The 22,127-nt window shown below is 39.8% G+C and overlaps 1 protein-coding gene across 1 annotated transcript in view; it reads right to left on the bottom strand.

The window, feature by feature from the left end:
* bcl9l (bcl9 like) overlaps positions 1 to 21,249 on the bottom strand; it is a 28,171-nt gene extending 6,922 nt beyond the window's left edge. Inside the window, exons 1-3 of the mRNA XM_084950379.1 lie at positions 20,595 to 21,249; positions 4,720 to 4,793; positions 4,211 to 4,624 (exon numbers count right to left, since the gene is read on the bottom strand). Of these exons, the coding sequence (XP_084806505.1) occupies positions 4,211 to 4,538 (328 nt within the window). The 5' untranslated portion in view covers positions 4,539 to 4,624; positions 4,720 to 4,793; positions 20,595 to 21,249. The remainder of the gene's footprint in view (positions 1 to 4,210; positions 4,625 to 4,719; positions 4,794 to 20,594) is intronic.
* Positions 21,250 to 22,127: the final 878 nt, after the last annotated feature.

Raw genomic sequence — 22,127 nt, 5'->3', positions numbered from 1 at the left:
ATACTTTCACAATGCACATCTGAATTAGTGGCACCGGATTCTGCGCCAATGACTTGATATAAAAAAATAAATCAATAAAAAAATATTACAGAGTTGGCTTATCAAAATAACTTGCAGTAAACATTTCACTGGCATTTTGGCTGTATGTACGTCATTTTTTTTATGTAACTGTGTGTCAACTTTATTCATCTCATCTACAGTGGTTTGAAAAAGTGTTTGCCCCCCTCCTGATTTCCTAGCACTTTGCATATGTGTCACACTTATGTTTCAGATCATCAAACACATTTTAATATTAGACGAAGATAACCAGAGTAAATATAGAATGTGGTTTTTAAGTGATGATTTCATTGATTAAGGGAGAAAACTCATCCAAACCTACCTGGTTCTCTTTGAAAAAGTAAATCCTGAATTAACTGTGATTAACTGAAGAAGCTTCTCGGATGAGAGGCGAAACGTCTTCAAGCAACCTAAAGAAGTCCAGACGCTTTTCTTTCCAAGCTCCTTAGACTACGATGACCTGGATGACTGAGAACCTTCACAGACAAACTGTGATTATCTACATTTTTTGGAAAGTTGAGTTCAGTTTCACTAAACACATTCAGGCCTGATTACAGGCACACCTGTTGAATCGGGAAATCACATAAATAGAACCTGTCTGACAAAATAAAGTACACTAAAAGATCTCAAAACGCAGCACATCATGTCACTATCTAAAGAAACACCTGATAAACAAAGTAACTGACATCTATCCATCAGGAAAGGGTTACAAAGCCATTTCTAAGGCTTTGGGACTCCAGCCATTATACACAAAGGGAGAAAACTTGGAACAGTGGTGAACCTTCCCAGGAGTGTCTGGCCTACCAACATTATTACAAGAGCACATCGACAACTCAACCAAGAGGTCACAAAAGAACCCAGAACAAGTCTCTGTTAATATCAGCGTTCATGGTTCAACAGTAAGAAAGAGACTAGGCAGAAATGGCATCCATGGGAGAGTTCAAGGAGAAAACCTTTACAGACAAAAAAAACCCCACAAGGCTCATCTCACATCTGCATGAAAGCATCTGCATGATCCCCGTGACTTCTGAAAATATTCTGTGGACTGATGAAGGTTTGAGTCCCACTACATCTGGTGTAAAATTAACACAGCATTTCAGAAAAGGAACATCATACCAACAAAACATCTCGAAGGATAATGTCCAGCATCTGTTTATGACCTCAAGCTGAAGCACAATTGGGTTCTGCAGCAGGACAATGATCCAAAACACACCAGCATGTCCACCTCTTAATGCACGGGTGGTTAACTCCAGGCCTCAAGGGCCGGTGTCCTGGTTTTAGATCTCACCCTGGGTCAACACACCTGTTTCAGATGATTAGTTCATTACCAGGCCTCTGGAGAACTTCAAGACATGTCGAGGAGGTAATTTAGCCATTTAAGTCAGCTGTGTTGGATCAAGAACACATCTAAAACCTCCAGGACACCGGCCCTCAAGGCCTGGAGTTCCCCCACCTCTGTCTCAACGGCTTAAGAAAAACAAAATATACAGTTTTGAGTAGTTTAGTTCTGGCCAGAATCTGATTGAGATGCTGTGGCATGACATTAAAAAGGTGGTTCATGCAGAAACCCACCGATGTGGCTGAATTACAACAATTCTGCAAAAATAAGTGAGCAAAAATTCCTCCACAACACTGTAAAAGACTCCCTGCCAGTTATCACAAACATTTCAGTGCAGCTGTTGCTGCTAAAGGTGGCCCAATCAGTTATATGGTTAAGGGGCAATCACTTTTTCACACAGGACCATGAAGGTTTGGATTTGTCCCCCTTAATAATAAACATTTTCATTTAGAAACCACATTTTGTGTTTACTTGTGCCATCTTTGTGTAATATTTAAATTTGTTTGATGATCTGAAACATTTAAGTGTGATAAACATACAAAACAAAAATAGGAAATCAGGAAGGGGGCAAACATTTTTCACACTACTGTACGTGTTGCTTATAAAACATCTGAGCCAAAAAACACAATTATGATTTTGTGAGAGCACGAGCTACTGTGGTTCAGTCGGTCCAAACTGCTGTGGCTGGCCTAAGATTTCCACAGAGAACCAAAAATGGACAGCAAATTCAAGAGATGAATAAATCTCTAGGGGTTAAAGAAAAGATCAGCACACTCTGATCTCTCTGATTACTGACTGCACATGCTTCCAGATAAGCTTTATGACAATTCATTGATCATCTTTTTGTCTTCAGAGCAAAACTACTTCCAAATAAGCATGAGTTTGGGTAACCACAGTCCTAACCTATAAGGTTAAAGTGAAAAAGGAAATTGAAATGACAGTACAGACAACCCAACAGCAGAGGGAGGACTGGTACCTTTTTTCAAAGTAGTAGTTACAGATTTATCTAAGAAAAACAGTTAGTGAGGCAGTTTTTCACTGCATATTTCAAGGTCTGGGTAATATAACACATGTAGGATAACCAAATGAATCTGAACATTTGTGTTTGTGTGAATGCATAAATGATGACAAATTAAAGGGAAAAACTTAAATGTTAGTGTTAGTTCTGTTCACCACCATAGCACTGTTTTACTCCTATAGCAGAATCGCAAAGAATCAATGCCAAAGCCGACTTAAGCCACTGTAGTGACACACATTGGCACAATACCTTACTAAAGTCCCTGTGCAGACATGGACTCCTCTCTGATAACCTGATAGCGCACAAGAGTCAGTTTCATCACCATCCGGTCGGCCACTTTTCTTTAAGAATCACAACTGCAATTTTCCACAATCCTAATGTACCACTTTCAGAATGGTGCAAGTCTAAACCCATGCTGCTAAATTAACTGGAAGACTCGCACAAGATTATGATCATGTGTGTGTTATGCATCTTAAGTCGCTCAACAATAAACATCACAGTTTAAGAGAATGCTCTAAAAAGTATCAACATGAGTGTATCGTTCGCCTTGAGGCTCACGCTTCTAACTTCACAATCTAACACCAGCCGAGCTAATCTCTAGAAAGCATCAAAGCTACTCCTTTAAGAAAAAAGTGTTACAAATGTCTAACTTCACACAGCAATGACAGAATCTGTGAGTTTGAGTTTTTACAGCGGGAGCTGTGGCTACTTTGCTGCTTCCAGCTGTTTGCGGAAGCTTGTCTTTTAAGTTTATTCCATACCTGCTACATCAGAAAGCATCAGAAATTAGTTAAAGTTATACCCAAAACTGAAACAAGATATAGTATCTAATTACACCGTGCTCACCTCTTAAAACTAATCTGTCCCACATAGATGCATCTTAATAATTCTCAAGGCATGGCATATCCCATGTGAAGTAGCTATCAAAGTAATCAAAATACAGCTACTATGGTTAGGAAACTCTTCTCTTATAAAAAACATCACTTGATGAACTGTCAAATTGTCAAAGCATGATATTGCAGTAGTGCTATGGATCAATACTGTGGGTCTGAATGAATCCACCCAATCTTTCATTCTTTCCTCTTAGCCTCTGCTGCTCTATGTGCTGGAACCACACCTCATCCCTGAGTGTTTTTATGTGTGTTTGTGTTAATTATTAATGTATTGATACATTATTGTGTTTGCATATTCATATTGTGGAGACTCTCCCATAATGCAAATCATTAACTTTGATAAGACAATTTCGGTTCTGTGTATGTGTGCATGTGTAAGGTTCGAGTAATGCACAGAAAGCCCAGATGAGTTTCACAAAACACATGATGAACTCTTAAAATAGCACTAGCAAACAAATGCAAATCAAGCACTTTGTACTGAACCACATGAACAAAAATATTTACACTCATCACCTCCTGTTTTAATAGTATCCTCTCTAGTATTACTAAGTTGTCACAACCACATGAGCTTTCTTGCTCTCAGAGCACTACAGAAACCCCAGATGTTTTTTCATCTGAGACACGTCACTGCTGTGAAGGCATGGCGAAAACAATCAAAAGCCAGGGGGAAATTCTGATGCTTCAGTGAAAGGTCAGGGCATTTCAGCATGAGAGAAAACAAGTTCTTCTGTCCTCGCAGTCCTTGTATTCACTTCCTGCTGTGGAGGAGGTGAATGCACGTAATCTGGTATTTCGGGTAAAGATCTGGCTGATAGGGAGGTAAAGGAAATGAACTTATGCATAATTAGAAGAAAAAAAAGCACTCACTACAGAGCACCCTCTATATATCGATACATGTCTTACCCCCTTTGGCATCTGTCTCCAGGACTGGAGGAACAGCATTTCTTAATTCACCAGAGTCAATGGAGACGCTCCGATCCCGCTTGGTTTTGGTTTTCAGCATCCCTCCAGTGCCACTCACTGATTGGCTGCCAACTTTGAGCCCAGGGTTGCTCAGAGACAACTGGCTGGTTTTGACTCCATGGTTGCCAGAACCAATGCCCTTTGAACCCAGGTGGGTAGCAGATCCTGGCTGCTGCTGCTGCGCCTGCTGATTTACGCTGGGTATTTGGGATCGGCTGTCACCGGTGACCTGCTTGCCATGACTGGCCAGTTTATTGTCTGGGTGCATTTGAAAGGCTGGTGATTGAGGTGAAGGTCTGGTAAGGAGAACTGCTGGGCTGTTAGTCAGTGGAGTCACATTGCTTACAGACGACACTGATGGAAAAAAGAAAAAAAAAATCAGTGATCAGTATTTTAGAGGCTGGTTCTGGGTTAGGTGTTTAAGCCAAACTTAAGCCGTGTTCACTCACCTCATCTCACCTAGACACTCAGCTGACACATCGCCATGCTGGTTTCCAGGATGCTTCACTGACCACACATAGACCTAGGGGACAGTAACAGAGGAATATCATTAGCAGAGACAGAGGGCAACCTTTACAGCTAACACTGTTAGTTATGTGTCCTCAACCTGTGGGTCAAAGTCAACGTCATGAGACAGAAGAGAGAGAAAAAGCCAAATACTGATAACAGAGTAAGGCCAAAAACACACTGAGGTAACTGTCTCTTTAAGGCAAAGAGTGCAAAACTGAGTTTGAGCTGGGGGAGGGACCCGAAACTCAGAAGTAGCTCAGCAGCAGTGTTTAAGGTGCCGCCCTCTACTAAACACTTTGCAAACCGCAAAAACTCCACCACATACAATGCTGTTTAGCAAAAATCCTGTTTCCCTCACTTAGACACACTCATTCCTGTTTCACATGTGAAGCACAAAACAGATAAAATAACTACTCGATACTAACAGATTTTATTTTTGGACTATTTAGACACGCAACCAAATCTCAAGACATCATCAGAACTATCTACCTTTGCATTAATGTAATTTAGAGTGACCAAAGATTCCAGGTAATGAGGCCCTAATCCTAGACTTTCAATTATTTTCTTTACAGAAAAGGTTAAGGTATAGCAACAGCCTTTTCCCAAGCAAGAATGAAGCTAAATATTAGTAATGGAGGACTTCAAATCAAATCTGCTGCTGCAAGCTGGCACCCTTTTGACACCACCACCTGCCTATGTCCATAACCTCAAGTTTCTGTTTTTAATATCTGCTACTGCAGTGAGCTGTTTTTGGTGAAAAATATTTTATGCATTCTAACAACTAGCTCTAAACAAGCAGACTGAGCTCATCCCATAAAAGACACCTGCGCAGAAAACATTAGTTCTTCAATATTTGCAGGTTTCAAGATTAGCTGGTCAAAAAAAAAAAAACCCTGTTTAAAATAAATATCTAGGCCAGATCTTTGGCTGACATCAGGCAGATCGCGTGTAAACACTTCTGACTGATGACACAATCCTAGTCAATCAGGTCAGCTGTTCCGCTCCAAAAGAACCATCTGTAGCACTCACTCACCTTCACAGGTAATGGTAAACACAATGCTCCCATTAGTCATTAACCAACACTGGCTCAAGTCAGCACAGGAGGGTGCCTTGTTCACTGGCTGAGGATTTCATCATTCATTAACTCAAACAGGGACAGTCAGACGTTGCAACTGTTGACAAAGTATGACTCACTGCTTTGTGCAACACAAAGGGGAGGCAGACTAATCATATGGTGACAGGCTGACCTTCAAGTGGACACTTATGAAAAGAAAGAGCCGGCTAAAATGAATACCCGTCTAGTGGTTATCAAGCCGACTCTGTCATTTATGCTACTGTTGGCATGTTGAGGGGAATCAAGGCAATAAGGGTGCAGCTTAAATTGGAAAAAGTGGAAGAATTGAAGAGTCACTGAAGTAAATCTTGTGTTTCACTTGAACACTGTAAACAGTTCAGCCTCATGCTGCCATTATCTGCCATTTCTTGCAACATGTATGGACGTCTACTCTAATGTTCTTTGTGAGTGGCTGCTTGAAAATGAAGCCTGTCTCAGAGTGAATGGAGAGAATTGAGTTTACATTACATTTGCATGTTTAATATACATCACATTTGTTTTTGTTTTTTTTGCAACAAAGATAGCGATGGTGGAAAAGCTCAACTCGAATCTTCAAAATGGGACTTTACAAACCAATAATTTACATCACAGTGGCAGTACACACTCTGTACTGCTATTTGCGTCTCTCGTTTGTTCTCCGTTTTATGCAGGAGATTGGCATGCATCTCCTCTCCAAAACACACAAAAAAGCAAAGCAACATAGGTGAAGTAAAAATCAATGTTATTAATGTGGTCTTATATTACTGCAAGAGCAATTAAAGCTTCCCACCATGGTGGTAACCCTTGTGGCTGCTGTGTTTTTTTGTTTGTTTGTTTTTTGACCTGCCAGGACCCATCTTTTTTTTTTTTTTTCTGTTTTTTTTTTTTTTTTTTTAATATACACGAGGTGCATGTTTTAGCAAATCTCAGAAAGCAATTTGGACTGAAGCAAAAAGCCTTGCAATTTTATATATTGTTAAGGATTCAATGTATGCATGTGTGATTTTACATTCCTGTGCATAGAATTATATAGAATCAGACAGTATAGAATTATACTGACTGTAGTTAACTGCAGTGAGTTTTGGTTGGCCTGATTGTTTTGGAAAATGCTCATCTACTGGGATTTAAACACACACCTGTCTTCGGAGTTTATAAAGAAGGGTCAGAAGAAGAGGAAACTATTCAGAGGGCGACAGTTCTCTGAAATTAAATGCCTTGTTGATACCAGAGGTCAGAGGGGAAGGGCCAGATTGCTTCTAGTCAACAGGAAGGCAACAGTAACTCAAATAACCACTCGTTACAACCAAGGTATGCAGAACAGCATCTCTGAACATGCCTCAGATCTGGAAGGACTACACCAGGTGCCACTCCTGTCAGCTATGAATAGGAAATGAGACTGCAATGTGAGCTTGGGCTCACCAAAACTGGTCAATAGAAGACTGGAAAAACATTGTGTAATAAAACAAGTGTTGAATTCTGCTGTAACATTCAAAAGGTGGGATTAGAATTTCTAGATGGCATGAAAGCAAGGATCCTTTCTGCCATGTATAACTTGTTCAGACTGGTAGTGGTGGTGTAATGGTGTGGGGGATATCTTCTTGGAACACCAACTGAGCATTGTTTAAATTCTATAGCCTACCTGAGTATTGTTGCTGACAATGTCCATCCCTTTATGACCACAGTGTACCAATACAAACCATTTGCCAAAGCTTAAATAATCTCAAACTTGCTTCTTGACTTCATGAAATGACATGGCAACAAGTTAACTGTATTCAAATGGACTCTATAATCATCACATGTTAATACAATAGGGCATCTTCGGGATGTGGAGGTACAAGAGATTCACATCATGGATGTGCAGTCAAACAATTAAAATAGACCAAAAGAACCAAAACATTCTCAAGAGAAATATTTCCAGCAACTTGTTTATTCTAGAAAGCAACAGGGGTCCAACCCTGTACTATTGAGGTGTACCTAACAAAGTGACTGATGATATTAACAGTGCAGCATGAAGACCTGAACGTCACAGCTATTCAATATTGTCAATATTAGTTTTCAGCCTTTGATTCTCTGAGTCTTTTAACGATAAAGATCTCAACCTTTTTTTTTTTCTTTTTTTTTAAATCACTTCTCAACTTGCCCTGTGACAGACTGGCGACCCGTCCAGGGTGTACCCTGCCTCTCGCCCTACGACAGCTGGGATAGGCTCCAGCACCCCCTGCGACCCTGAAAAGGATAAGAGGAAGCGAATGGATGGATGGATGGATGGCACTTCTCAACTTATCTAGTCTTTTGGTGTCCTGATCCAGATTTTGAGTCAATTCCAAATTAGAATCTGTTATGCTAAATAAATAAATAATCAATCGTCATAATAATAATAATAATAATGTCTAAAAATGTTCTGACAATGCCAATCATTGCATTCTATTATTTACATTTTACAAAGCATTTCTACATTTTTGGAAATGGGGTTATAATCCAACTCTCTCAAGTTCAAATACTGACTTTAATTGGTGTCATCTGCACTGATTACATGGTGACCTCAACACACAAGCATAATATTTTTAAAAGTCAAGCTTGAGATATGATAAAGTACTTAATTATAGTGACATTTGAAAAGTACAATAAATCAGATCAACCTGACATCTGTGCAATTAATGAAATAAAGAAAGTAAAAATCAAATCCCTATTCATTTAATTTCTGTCAGGTTTGAAAATTCTATCTAGCTGTCTAGCTTTTCTGTTCATGTTGACAAGATTATAGCTCTCCATCTGGTCACACAGACTGTGGCTTTCCTGATCAAATACGGTCTCCTACAGTTATTTCTGGTGTTTTCAAATATGGTGTTGTCATATGCATCTCAAATTCTAAAATATTGGCCCTTTAATGAAAGATGTTGATAAATTTTACACCCAAGTTGAAATTGGATAAGACTCAGCCTCCCATAATGGGTAAGAGCAGAGATAATGGAGTTTCATTATACATTCAATTAAGATTCAAGTCTTAAGTGTGCTAAAGAACATGCTGACACACTCTGGAAATGTATATACACCAATATACTCTAGCCTCTAGCTCGTTATGTAACCGGGGAGTGCTTCTTTATAAATTGCACATTACCAAACTAATAAATCAGCCATACTGACCAATTACATAGCCCCCCAAAAATAAGAAACTAATGCAGAAATAACTTCAAAAGCTGCACAAATTGATACACTCTATGTAGCAATTCAGATACATGTGCCTTAGTAAATGACAACACACTACACTGCTAGCACACAGCACAAATGCAAGCACAAGGTGCATAGTGGTGGTGGTTGGAGGTGGGGAGGGGGGTTACAGGCCTGAGTACTTCATTGGCTGACTGCAAAAAGTATGCTCAGCCTTTTGAAAAGTCAACTGACACACATACATACATACACTCATACACACAGACACATACATATGGTTTTATAGTACGCACTGTCTGCATACAGTAAAACAGGACACATCATCATGATGTAGTTTTTTTTTGTGACGCAACAGTCAAGGTGTCAAAGAAAGAATTAATACAGAGAACTAAATGTATATTTCTTGGTTCAAAATGGGGATTTTGGTTGGTGACACAAAATTAAGTATAAGCAGGCATCAGCTCAGAGATTCCCTGATTATATTGAGAGAGATGCTGCAACATATGTTAAAAATGACTCTGTCGCATGGCGGTATAAATAGTTACAGGGCCCTGCCAACTTCATAGTTAGCACATGCAAAAGCTAATGCGGTGACCGTGCACGGGGGTTTCAGCTTGGTAGTTGCTCCTCAACGACTCAAGATTACACACAAGTACATGTACTTTCCTTTCTAATGTTGTGGGGAAAAAAATTAAAAAACCCAAAACAAAAAAGGCATAATAGTACTCATTTTACACTTTCCATAAAATACAACAGTAATTAAAGAGAAAATAACATTTTGGTACACACAATCAAATAAATAATTTCAGCATCTAAATATCCAAATCATTCACCCAACTTTGAAATTCTGCTATTCATAAACAATTCTGCTCAGTCATCCAAGAATGTCAACAACTAAGTCTGTCTAGGCAGCTATTTAAATGAAATGCTCAGTCAGTGGACTGATGGAGACTGACAGGAAGTGTGTCTATATTTGAACTGCCTCTTTTCAAATATGCCAGTGTTCCAAGACTCTGAAGATCCCAGCTTAGTTTCAACTAATGCACTCTGTTATACTGCAATACTGCCAACCAGCCTACCTTCATAAAAGCTATAAATTTCAGCTTTTGTTTAACCTGTCCTCGTACTGTAGCTAATAGAGGAAGTCATTTATAGTGTTGATTTGCATCAAAGTAATGTGTTCATAATATTTAGCAAATGCTTGTGTATGCAAATAGATTGAGTAAAATATTATAAACAGCTCTTATGTTTTATCCCCAGCATAGGAAATGTACATGCCAGCAGCCAGGGGGGATTACTTCATAAATGGCATCTCTTGGTTAAAGTTACAGATATCCATGAAGTCATGCGATGCATACTGCAGCCTATGACATAGCATGCCATTGTTTCCGAGCAAGACAGATGAGATGATAACTTTACTGTAAAGACTGTTGCCTTTGGTTGCGAGAACAAAAGTTATTGTCTTGCGCCAAGCAGAGCAGGGTGTGTACAGTTAAAGGATTTATACTCATGTGCACAATATTTACTGAGTTAACTTGAAGTATCTGCTTAAGACAAACAAGTTCAATCGGCAACTGTTGATTAAATGGAGATCATTCAATTTTCCAAATACGAAATGTAAAATAACATCCAATGATGTACAGTATCAACCTCAGTCATACACTGTAAATCTCTCGGCGTAGTTTTGTATTATGAGCACATTCACTACCAGTTACTAAGTTAGAGCAGCTGCTCATTCTAGCCCACTTTAAAACTTAATCCTCAGGAGCCAGTTCATAAAAGTTTGTCTTGTGCACAAACCAACATTTTTTCCATTGCTTACATTCCTCACTTTTATAAACATATTAAAAAAAGATTTGTTTTCATGCACACATGTGCAGCAGAGAAATAAAAATAAGAGCTGGCATTATCGCGTTAATTTCCTCACGCTGTTTGGCTTACTGTCTTTCTTATTAATGCAATTTCGATTTAACATGTTCCTTGAGTTGCTGCTGCTTTTAAAGGCAAGTGTCAGCTGGACACGTGCTTATGCAAAAGCGAGGTCTAATGTGGTAAGGAAAATGTTCCCCATTTGACATTTGCACAACTTGTTTGAGAAGCAAATTCAGTTTGAAAATTGGATCTTGTCCAGCTGCGTCCAATTTGTGCTCCAAACAAGCAAGGGGAATAATTCAATGAGTTTTAAAATCCACAACACATGATGTTTACATGTAAAGCCAATATATGCAAGATAAATGCACATAACGCAGGCCATCACACTCACACATATGCGCTTACATTCTTTCAGAAATTAAGGGAAACAAACATCATTTCTCTCAGTTAAGGCTCGAGGTTTGCTGAGTGTTTTGAATATATTTGCCAAAAGGAATTTGACTGTGAGTGTAGAAAATGCTTGCTATATTCTATTTCTCAGCATTTTTTTATTTATTCTTTTTTCAGATGCTCTTTGCTGTACTTCCACGCTAAATTTCACCATAACACGAGTTTTTCGGAGTATACAGCAATCAGAGGTAATGTATTGTGTATATAACTAAAGCTAGTGTGGGTCACAAGTCTTTCTAGCTGCTAACTACTTTTGATCACTCTACAATCAATTAGATCTGCAATGTCTAAAATGTCTAAAAAAATAAATTAAAAAAGGAAAAGCTTAAACTTGGCTTTACTGTATGAGCTCAGCATAGTTTAACATTTTAGCATCAGTGAAATATTTTACAGTCAAACTGCTGTGACTTGCTTCATGTTTGGTTGTTAGCTGTCAGCTTAGTACTTTTTGCTCCTAAGACAAGTCATCTCATTTCATCAGAGATTTAGCTGCGTGTCAAAAGGTTTGTTATCAGTTCAGTAAAACAGATGGCAACACTAGTGTCTGTTACACTGAGTTGCCCATTTATTGCAGACAGTATAAATGCTGGTTTTTATTTAGATCCTTGTGTTTGCTGTATCAGCAGTTGAGCCGCTGTATTACTACTTTTCACCTGTTGTGTTCACGTGCCCAGAAGATTTAACACACCACTGCAAGCGGCCACAAAGGACACTGTTGCCACTATTCTACAAACTTCTGCTCCAGCTGATTTTCAGTTTCAGTTTATTCCAGATTAGGCAATAAAAACACAAGGTTGGGCTTGGGAAAAGATGACTGGGTTAAAATACAACCCTTTCAATAACGTTAGCCATTTCTTGGAGAGTCTGGCAGAAAGCCTCAATGCAATCTTTACCCATGTACAGCCCTGCAAGGTCACGGAGAGAACTAAATACGAATACACAGTGCTGCTCTGTTGATCACCAGCAGTAAACAGAGGCCAAAGTGTTTAACAGTACTAATGAATGAATAATGTGTGTGAGGCAAGAGCACATACAGTTAAACTGACTTTTTAGACATTAGCTGTTTAACAAACTGCATTTGCACTTGGCGCCAGTCAAAATGTAGTCTAAGAGAAGGAAACCAAGTTTAATGTGATTTGCCGCTCTGTGCTCCACCTTACAGCAAGGTCACGGCTAACACAACCTGTGTGACTTCACATAACATCGCTTCTGTGAAGGACTAATTCAACTTAAAACCTTGCCTTGCATGATATACTGGCAAAGGTCTAGAAAAGGGGAGGTTATAAAGTATAAATGCAAGTTGTAAGGATCATGTCAGTAACTCTTTTGGAAGTGGAAATGATTACTGTGGCTTCTCCTGAGGATTGTGGACTAATGATAGATTCTCTCTTCAAATAAATTCTCACCAAAATGCATAGACTAAATCTAATCATCTGTGCATATTCCTTTACAATAACTGGATTTAAAGTATTTTCTAATATGTTATTTTGTATGTTGGCATGCTCTGCTGGAGATGGTGCTTTTAAGTTAAATGTGTGTCACAAATGTGGGTTAATGTGGCTCCAACATGCACAACTCCATACACAAAGGTTGTAAACAAGCCCCAAATTGTCACCCTTATCACCACTAACCGCTTTCCCCAGAGTTAGACACGGTGTCTCTTTCACAAGATTTCTATTGGTGAATCTACCGCTGAGCTCTATAACGGGCCGTGAAAAATTTTATTAAAAGTGACATAACCCAGACAGCCTTGAACGCATTTAATTGAGAATGTGTAAATAACTATGACACCCAATCATTACAGTGAAGGGGGGGGGGGGGGGGGGGGTGCAGGAACAGTTTGACTGGGACATACTGTGATGATGTTTGAAATAGTGAAATTGATATAAAAAGAGGGAAAAAAATATTGCAGATACAGATAATATATAAAGTTTTACTGTGGATAGCAAAGTATAGGATTTCCAAAATGCATAAGATTAAGTTACTAGAATAGCTTTGCATTATTCACACATCAAAAGTACTATTTATTTATTCTGCTCTGCAGGTCCTCAATTCGTCTAAGCTCTCAACCAAGCTGCAATTTTAATTCTCATTAAACTTTTGATTGGCTACCTCTCAAAAATGGAAGGTTTGAACAGCAGATGGGTGGGACTATCGCGTTCAGCATTAGGTGACCTTTTCATGATATTTACTCTCTTTGATATCATACACTTCCAATAGTAGAAGAAAAACCAATGAAGAAGCAATACATGGAGTATTTGGAGAAGTCTGAAATCCAAGCTTTTAGCTCATAGAATTACTTCTACAAATGATGACTTCATTATATTAAACTTTGGTTATAATAAATAGTTTAATATGGGCACTCACCATTGTAACAGTGTGCCAAATGGCCTGTTAACATCCCCTTTGGCAGCAAGAATCCATTCTGGATGACACAAAGAATCCATCAAGCTATCTTTATCCTGTCTTCCTTCTCTCACCCCAACCGGTCGCAGCAGATGGCCCCGCCCCTCCCTGAGCCTGGTTCTGCCGGAGGTTTCTTCCTGTTAAAAGGGAGTTTTTCCTTCCCACTGTCGCCAAAGTACTTGCTCATAGGGGGTCATATGATTGTTGGGTTTTTCTCTGTACCTATGAAGCGCCTTGAGGTGACTTTTGTTGTGATTTGGCGCTATATAAATAAAATTGAATTGAATTGAAATCTTCTTACTGCTTTCTCCTGGTTTGTGGAGAGTTTTTTCTTCTTCAGTGTTTGGACAACTACTTAAGGGAGCCTAAGGTGCTGATTCCTGGAATAATTTGAGAAGTCATTATATTTATAACACTGGCCTTCACTAATGGCAACTGTGAAAAAGCCATAGCTTTAACAAAGCATGTAAGAATGGAAATCTTTGTAAAGATTGAAGGTACCCATTCAAGACTGTGCACAATGAAAGAAAAAAAAAAAAGCTTCTCTAAAATTTTGCAAAGTACATTTCCTTTTTTACTTGATGCCTTTTGGAGCCATGTTCCACCTATCACAACTGATACTCCGATTAAATGTTGGACAATTAAATGCAAAAAGAAAGAAAAAAAAAAGCAATCAAAGGGACGACACAAAGCTGAAAGGCAAATACAACATTGCTTTGTCAGCCTCCAGCAGCCAAATTGACCTGCAAGCCATGCAACTTTAGAAAATTAACAGGGATGATGATAAGTGCTCTCTTAGGCTTAAATATGTTGAATCAGCCATCAAGTTCCTGCCAATTTTCACTAAAGAAAAACCAAGTGTGACCAGTAATGTCAAACTACTTCTGAGTGACAGCGATCAGTACATGTTAAATCTCAGCCTGTAAACTTTCTCTAGTGAATGACATTTCTGATTTTGCAAGCTTCTGCTGCAATACAAACCAATTTAAAAATGTGTTCATATACATATTACCCTCTTGGGTCTCAAACATTAAAAGGTTATTTAATTGGAAATCACTATCCATATCTGATGATGAAAAAAATGGCAGCATATCATCAAGGAAACTACTGACAATGTTCAAAAAATAAAATAAAAAAATGTAGTGGTGATGTCGCTGATTTGTGTGTGTTCTGCAAAGAGGCAGGAAAGTCAGATTTCCTATTTTTGAAGGACACCATATTTTTGCCATATGGCAATGCATGCAAAAAAGGAACAAACGGAACTTATTCAGAAGTTTGCCTGGAGGAAACAGGGATAAATGAACACTGCATGTCTGGAATTTCTGTTTAGAGCTCTCCCCAATAATTCATAAACTCCCCATTTATGAATTACTGACCATATTCAATGATATTGGTATGCGTTTCTTTCTGTTTATAGTCTTTGCTGCAAAAGTCTTTCCATTCCTCCTCCTGCCCTTATCTCCTGTTAAAAAATGAGGATACTGCTTGTCTAACCTTTGATTAAAAGGGGAAAAAAATAGACGTGTTTACATGTGGAAAAAGTTTATCCACAGATTTTAACTCTGTGCTATTCAGTGCTGCATTCTCAACTGTCACTCTGCTTATAGTACTTCTAGCAGTAAACTGCAGTGCATTGTGGGACAGCGCACAGGTGACAGCCACTGTTGTGGCAGATTGCCATGGAAACAAAACATGTCACAGCACAGTATAAATATAGACTAACCATGTGCAGAGCAAAGGTCCTGCAATAGTGCAAAGGCTACAAAAAAAACAACAACTGTTCACTTCAACGGAAGTTGTCTGAAGACAAACACTTCCTCTTTTGTTTTCGAACTTACGGTGATGTAACAAGTAACGAATTATATGGGGCAAAAAACATATGGGTTTTAAATAAGATGTTTAGCCACCACATGCTGCAAAAAGAGCTCCGGTGCATATTGACATTGATTCTTAAAGTCTCTGGAACTCTACTGCAGAGATGCAAGACAATTCTTCCAAAAGATACGTCTTCCCTCTTGATGATAGCAGTGGTAATACAAAGATCTTCCATAAGCATTCAATTGGACTGAGGTCTGCTGAATGCAAAGGCCAAATGATATGATTCACATCATTTTCAATGCTAAACCCATGAACATGATGCTCTCTGAAGGAGGGTAATGTCATCCAGGAAAAAGCCACTCCCATCAGGATAGGAATGTTTCATCATAGGGTAAAGGTGAATACTCTGAACATGTTGTATTGCTTTGCAGAGCCACTTTCTACAAGGACAATTATTCTACAGAATAATAGAGCAACCATCCCTATCAATAAAAGGAATGCAAGAGTTAACTTGTCTCCCTTATGTGTACAGATACACATGTGCAAATGTATAAGAATCCATGCACCCAGTTATTATACACACACACACACACCGAAGGATTTCTGCAGCACTAAGATTGGAAAACCCCAAAACAAAGCTTTAGAGTTTGAATAGTTTAGCAGTTAATGGATTAGACCATCTAAAGAACATTAACAGGCATCATCTGAGTATTCAATGGAAAACCAAGTTACTGGATGATAGATGCTTTCAAATAACAGCCTACTGTGTACAAGTAACTTGTAAAACTCTAAAACATTTGGTTAATGTTTTGAAGAAAGCTAAATTCATGTAGAGATAAGAGAAGGTAGTCTCTGCTATTTTAAGCTTTTGGTTAGTTTCTAAAATAAAGATCAAGTTTCATTTTCTCAATCTATTAACTCAGAACTGTTTTCTGTGTATTGCAGTTGTAGAAAGATTAATTTCATGGATTGGCTGGTGATAATTTTGAGGTAGGTGGAGTATTTGTTAGCAATCCCCTGCTATGCAGCATTGCTGCCTTTTGATATAACAGGCCTAACTGAACAGTGACAACAGGAAGGATGACCTGAGTTCATGTGCCAGAGACAGGGTGGATATTTCACATGCTTGATTCACGTGTAGTCTGAGCTGCTAATGCCTGGAAATGTAAACATTTCACACGTAGATCTGACAAAGACCTTCACAGTTTGGAAATCTTTTCATGGTTTTCAATTCGCAGTTTTTCCTCAGCTCACGGATAAGGAAATTCTGGGCTCATTTTGTACAGAGGGTCAAGGGTTGTATCCTTTCCAGCACATTCTGGGAAGAAAGCCAACTGGAGCAAAGAAAAAGGCTGAACTGCAGCCTCAGTATAGACAGAAGGCAGGCATTACAGCACAGAAGCAGCTGGAAATGGAAGACTGAGGGACAGAAGCCATTCAGTGTCTAGCTGAACACACATTTCCCAGTCTGCACAGGAGAGGATGGCCACTCTGTGCAACCAGACACAACGTTTGTCCGTGCAGGTCAAAGACGATCTAAATGAAAATAAGTTTTATGCAACAAATATCATGCAGCATACAATAACATCTAACTTTTTAGATCTGTTGAATTCCTTTTAAGGGTGTCTGAAGGATTGCACTCTGTGGCAGACAAAGACAGACTGATGGAGACATGTCATTCCTGATATACTTCTTTGACCTCTGCCACCTGGTAAGCAGGTGGTGCATCGTAAGATAAAGTCTCGGTGGATAAGTCAGAGCAGTCGCATGGAGGTCCACACAACTCTTACACTCACCATCTTGATGATGAGATTTACCCAAAGAAGAGTTCAGTTATTCAGAAGAAAGGCAGACAGGTAGTAGACTGGTACTCATCTACAGTGAAAGGAGACAGTTGAGGTGTTTTGGGAATCTGAGTAGAATGGCCCCTGGACAGCTATTAGATGAGAAGGAGAAGGAGAAGACTCGGGACAAATCCAGGACACCCTGGATTGATTGCGTCTCTCTGCTGCAACAGTCTTGATGTCCTCCCAGAAAAGCAGAAAGAGAGGTGGCCTAGGAGAGGGAGGCCTGGGCATCTTTGTTTAGACTACTGCCCCCAAAAAGCCAAACTTAGATAAACAACAGAAAATGGATGGTAACAGAACTCAAAGCCAACTGGTGTCCCTCTGGAGACCATTTGAAGATTTATTCCCCAAAAAAGCAGTGAACCAAAAGTATACACTAAACAAAACATGACTTAACAATTTACCCTTTAACTAAATTAGTACACAGAAGTTCTAGAATGAGAAACTTTAAAAATCTTATCACTACAACCTTTAGCTGGTCAGAGGTAGAAGCAGAAAGGTGACTGTCCAGAGAAGAAAGAAAACCCAGAGGAAAGTCCACCTGGATTAAATAAGCTGTGTAAATACTGGACTCAATGTGGGAAATTACCTCCAGATCATCTAAGCTTTTGCACATGTTTGGCTTTTGCTGTCTAAATTATAGTAAATGTTAGATCTGGCTAACGTTCAAGAGTGATTGGAAAAGGAAGCATGTAAGCTCAGCAATGATGAAGCGTGGGAGCACTTCTGCAATTGGTTTTGTATCACAAATATTTAGTTTGATTAAAAAAAAAAAAACTTCCTCTTTAAATCATCCAGAATATCACTGACCTTATAAACTATGTTTCTGCATCAATGCAACGATACAGTTTAAATCATCTAACCTGTAGTTCCTTCAAATTCCCCTGTCACGTCTAAGCGGCATCCCAGGAAAGGACTAACACCTTCACACTCACTGTTGTTATGCTGTGCAGAGTTCAAATGGCATTGTTTTCACCTGACCGGACAAACTAAAGTTAAAGAGCCTGAACGCACAGCTCTGAGTGTGCCTGGTGTGAGCAAAGGGTATTGATGTCATTTGAGAGCTTTGAGAACCAGCGCACACTGGTCAGTATGATCCACTGACAGGACTGTATGCAAAACATGCAAAAGATAAGCACAGAGAAAGGCACAGAAACAACAGCTCTGTGACATTAACGTGAACTACACACCTGAGTCGTAGTGCACTTTCACTTAGACTGAGGATTTGCCCAGTTTTTCCCCTACTAGTCTATAGATTCTGGTACTAAAGTGTCTTAGTATATTCAGTGGTGTGGAAATGTTCTCAATGTCACATTATTCTTTCATAGCTCACCTTCGCAGCGCTCCCTGTAACTCACCCCAAAGTTCTCAGATCACCTAACCAGATAAGAAACACTTTGTCAGCAGCTCACCAAATCTGTGTCTGCTTGAACGCATTCATTCAAATCAACTCTGGACTAAAAGGGAGACAGGAAATAGACTTTTCATTCATGCCTAGAATATAATCAATGAATGCATACATGCTTACTTATGCTTTCTTTCCTTTCTACTGTTACAGAAAGACTGCCAAATCATCACTGGCGCTGTCACTTGTTTTATGCGTGTGCTTCTAAGTGTGCCCGAGTACCAAAACGTCCATGTATTTTGTCAAGCGCTGCGCATGTAGTGAAAAACAACACCAATAATATTTCGTCCATTATGCCCTTACATAGTGAATTAATTGCCTTGCACAAGGTTTCCATCATTATCCACTACAGCCTCATTTAGACAGCCCCAAAGGACAAAACACATTTAAAAACAAAAAAACAGGCTTGAGTCAATGAAGGTCTACAGGTAGGCTGTGGACTAATCTTCAGGTAAAGACATATATAGCATTTTTTTTAAAAAAAGGAAAAGAAAAGATGCTGAGAGATGTTTCACTTCCAATGGAAAGAGACACAGAGGGTACTGAAGCCCTGAAAGACAATTCGGATCAAGTTGCAAACTCTGTTAGGTGCTATATATAGCTCACCAGGATATTGTAGATACACACACAGCATGAAGCGCCAGTGCACACATGAGCAGAGGCTATGTACCAAAAAGAGAAAAGCCTTAGTATGAAGTAACTGCTTTACTGTCACCCCATATTCAACAGGCTGGACTGGCAGGACCATGGGATGCTATAAGTTTTATACTTGAGATCAAGCACACATGCATACAGAAATATATATATGACATACGCAGACATACAGAGAGAGAGACAGAGTGGTGAAGATAAACAGGTGAGGGGCAAAGTGTGCCCCTAAACAATTATGCAAACACTTGGCACCCGCGTCAACGCAATTAGCTATAAAACTAGAATTGCCGTTGTGTTTTTACCATGGCACGCCTGTTGTAATTGTATTAATATACAAATCTTGTTATAACACGCTTCTGTAGCCGTTGTGTAACTGAATCACAGCGCAGCAAGCGTGCCTATTAAAGTAAAAACATTTTAAAACAATGGTCATTTTCCTAAATTAAAATAACGCTGACTGGGGTAACAGTAAAGTGACAGACAGTAATAGTTGAGCAGCGGGGATATTAGCAGCATGTCGTGCTCTACATGCCCCCGCTGAGCCTGTGTTTAAGTGACAGGTATCGTTACGCAGCCTGTCACCCACTGAACACGGTTTAGCTGTTTAGCACAAAAACCATTCAAATGCAGCTTTGGCTTAGACTCTCAGATTAGCTAGCGGTCAAGCTAATATTGGTAATTTACACATCTGGATTAAAGTGTCCCCATCGGCACACGGGGACCAGTGAAACATAAAGTTGGCCAAGCACCGCATTCTTGTTAGGAGAATTTAAGGACACATGCCCCTGATGTGAACCCCAGCCAGAGCTCCTGAGTGGAGACTTGCTGCGCCAGCCAGGTCCACGGGCTAACTTAGCATGCTAATTCATGTCTTCGCTAGGCTACTTGCTCGTAAGCTGACGTTGCCGTAGCACACATCTGCAAGCGAACCAGTGCTAGCTAATGGGATTTGAACTTTGTTATTGGCTTGCTAGCGACCCGAAGACTTCCTAAAAGGAAGGGAAAGTTATGCGGGTCCACACGTTACGAAGACAGCTCCGAAATATGTGCGAACAGCTAGCATGTCTCGGCAGTGACAGTGTTTTGAAATGCTGTGTACTCTACCCCATTTGGCTGCTGTCTGAGATCAGAAGAGGCCGATGTCAGGACTGACGGCCAATCGACATTCCCCGGAGTGGCCGCCACCGCTTGCTCCGTCCGCCGTAACACTGCGCAAGATGGTCCCGATCCTGCTGTTTGATAGGAAAAGGAGCTGGTGCAGTTTGACGGCGTTTCGGGTGATGATTAATAACACGCCGTGTCTAGGTTGAAGTTTCGGTGGAAATCAGAGGACGCGTCACCTTGCAGCGGTTCATGACTCCCACTATTCAAGATGTAGAAGGGCAGGACGTTGCATTTCTCTTCGAGTCCATATCACTCCCAGTCGCTGACAATAATTAGTGTGGCCACACGGGCATCCGTATGTCACTATGCTGATATGTCATGCTGGACTTCTGTGCTGTCCGAGGGTGGATTGCTTCCCATTCTCTTCAGATTATCTGAATATTTATATTCATTCGAGATGATACTGATGTAAGATCCCTGAAATAAAATTTTGATTTACAGATTTCAAGTGCACCAAGCGATGAAATCCAAGAATCACTCAATCAGTTAAGTGTTTTATTTCCATTTGATAAGACCTATGCCGTCTTGGAAATCACGATTTCCATCTCAGCTCCCACACCACTTTTCTAATGGACACCATCGTGCAGTAGAAAACTCTGATTTCATCCACCCACTGCATAAACAGTTAGAAAGAGATGTTTAGTAACTGAATGTTTGGGATAACCATTATAAAGTTGCTCAGAGTGAGGATCCAGTTGTTGCACTGTTAAACCCTTCATCTTTTTTCAGTTGAATGCTCCCTCTAGTGGTTTGGGTAGCAGAAGTAGGCTTGGTAAACTGCCTCAGGTGAACTTCGAGGCATTTCTTCCCGAAAGCGTTGCTAAACTGAGATTGGACTTCGGGTACTTTCATCAAGAAAATAGGGGGTTATATCCAGGAGCAGCAAAGGCATCCACAATTTCCCCGTGATGGTTGCTCCAAACCTCACCCGAACTAAGTGCCACAATCAAGAGACATTGTTCAGGAGCAGAGCACATCACACAATTTCCTTGTCCAGATGTACTGCATTCACTGAAACTGCATCATTGACAGTTGCCTCTTTTTAAAGCAACTAGCAATGCAAGAATTTTCTGAGGGTGAGTAAGACATCCTACCTTCGTCTTAAAAGACAACTAGTTGAATGTTAAGAAAGGGGACAAAAAATCCCAGAGGAAGGACTAACCAAGACTAAGTGGACTAAAACAGATTGGCAGTGGAGTGGAATCAGAATTGAGATGAAGAAAATAATCACAAATTAAAAAAGGAAAATTGACCTGTTGTGACTCCCGCACCGGCAGACGTGGAGTGAAAGGTGGCACACTGGTGTGCTAGAGCCTCACCATCTTCTGCTTGACCTTCTCTTTCCAGACAAGACAGAAAGGTCTGGCATTAATCAGACGAAGAAGTACCGTCACACCTGTTGTCAGCACTGAGAAATCAAATAGTTGGAGGTTTTTGATTATGCCACTTGGTAAATTCCACATTTTTTTCATT

Source organism: Perissodus microlepis, chromosome 14 (genome assembly GCF_051167445.1).
Source record: "Perissodus microlepis isolate ML-2025 ecotype Zambia chromosome 14, ASM5116744v1, whole genome shotgun sequence".
NCBI classification, from domain to species: Eukaryota; Metazoa; Chordata; class Actinopteri; order Cichliformes; family Cichlidae; genus Perissodus; species Perissodus microlepis.
Note: the sequence above shows the minus strand (reverse complement) of the source record. Positions and strands in the feature narration are given on the sequence as shown.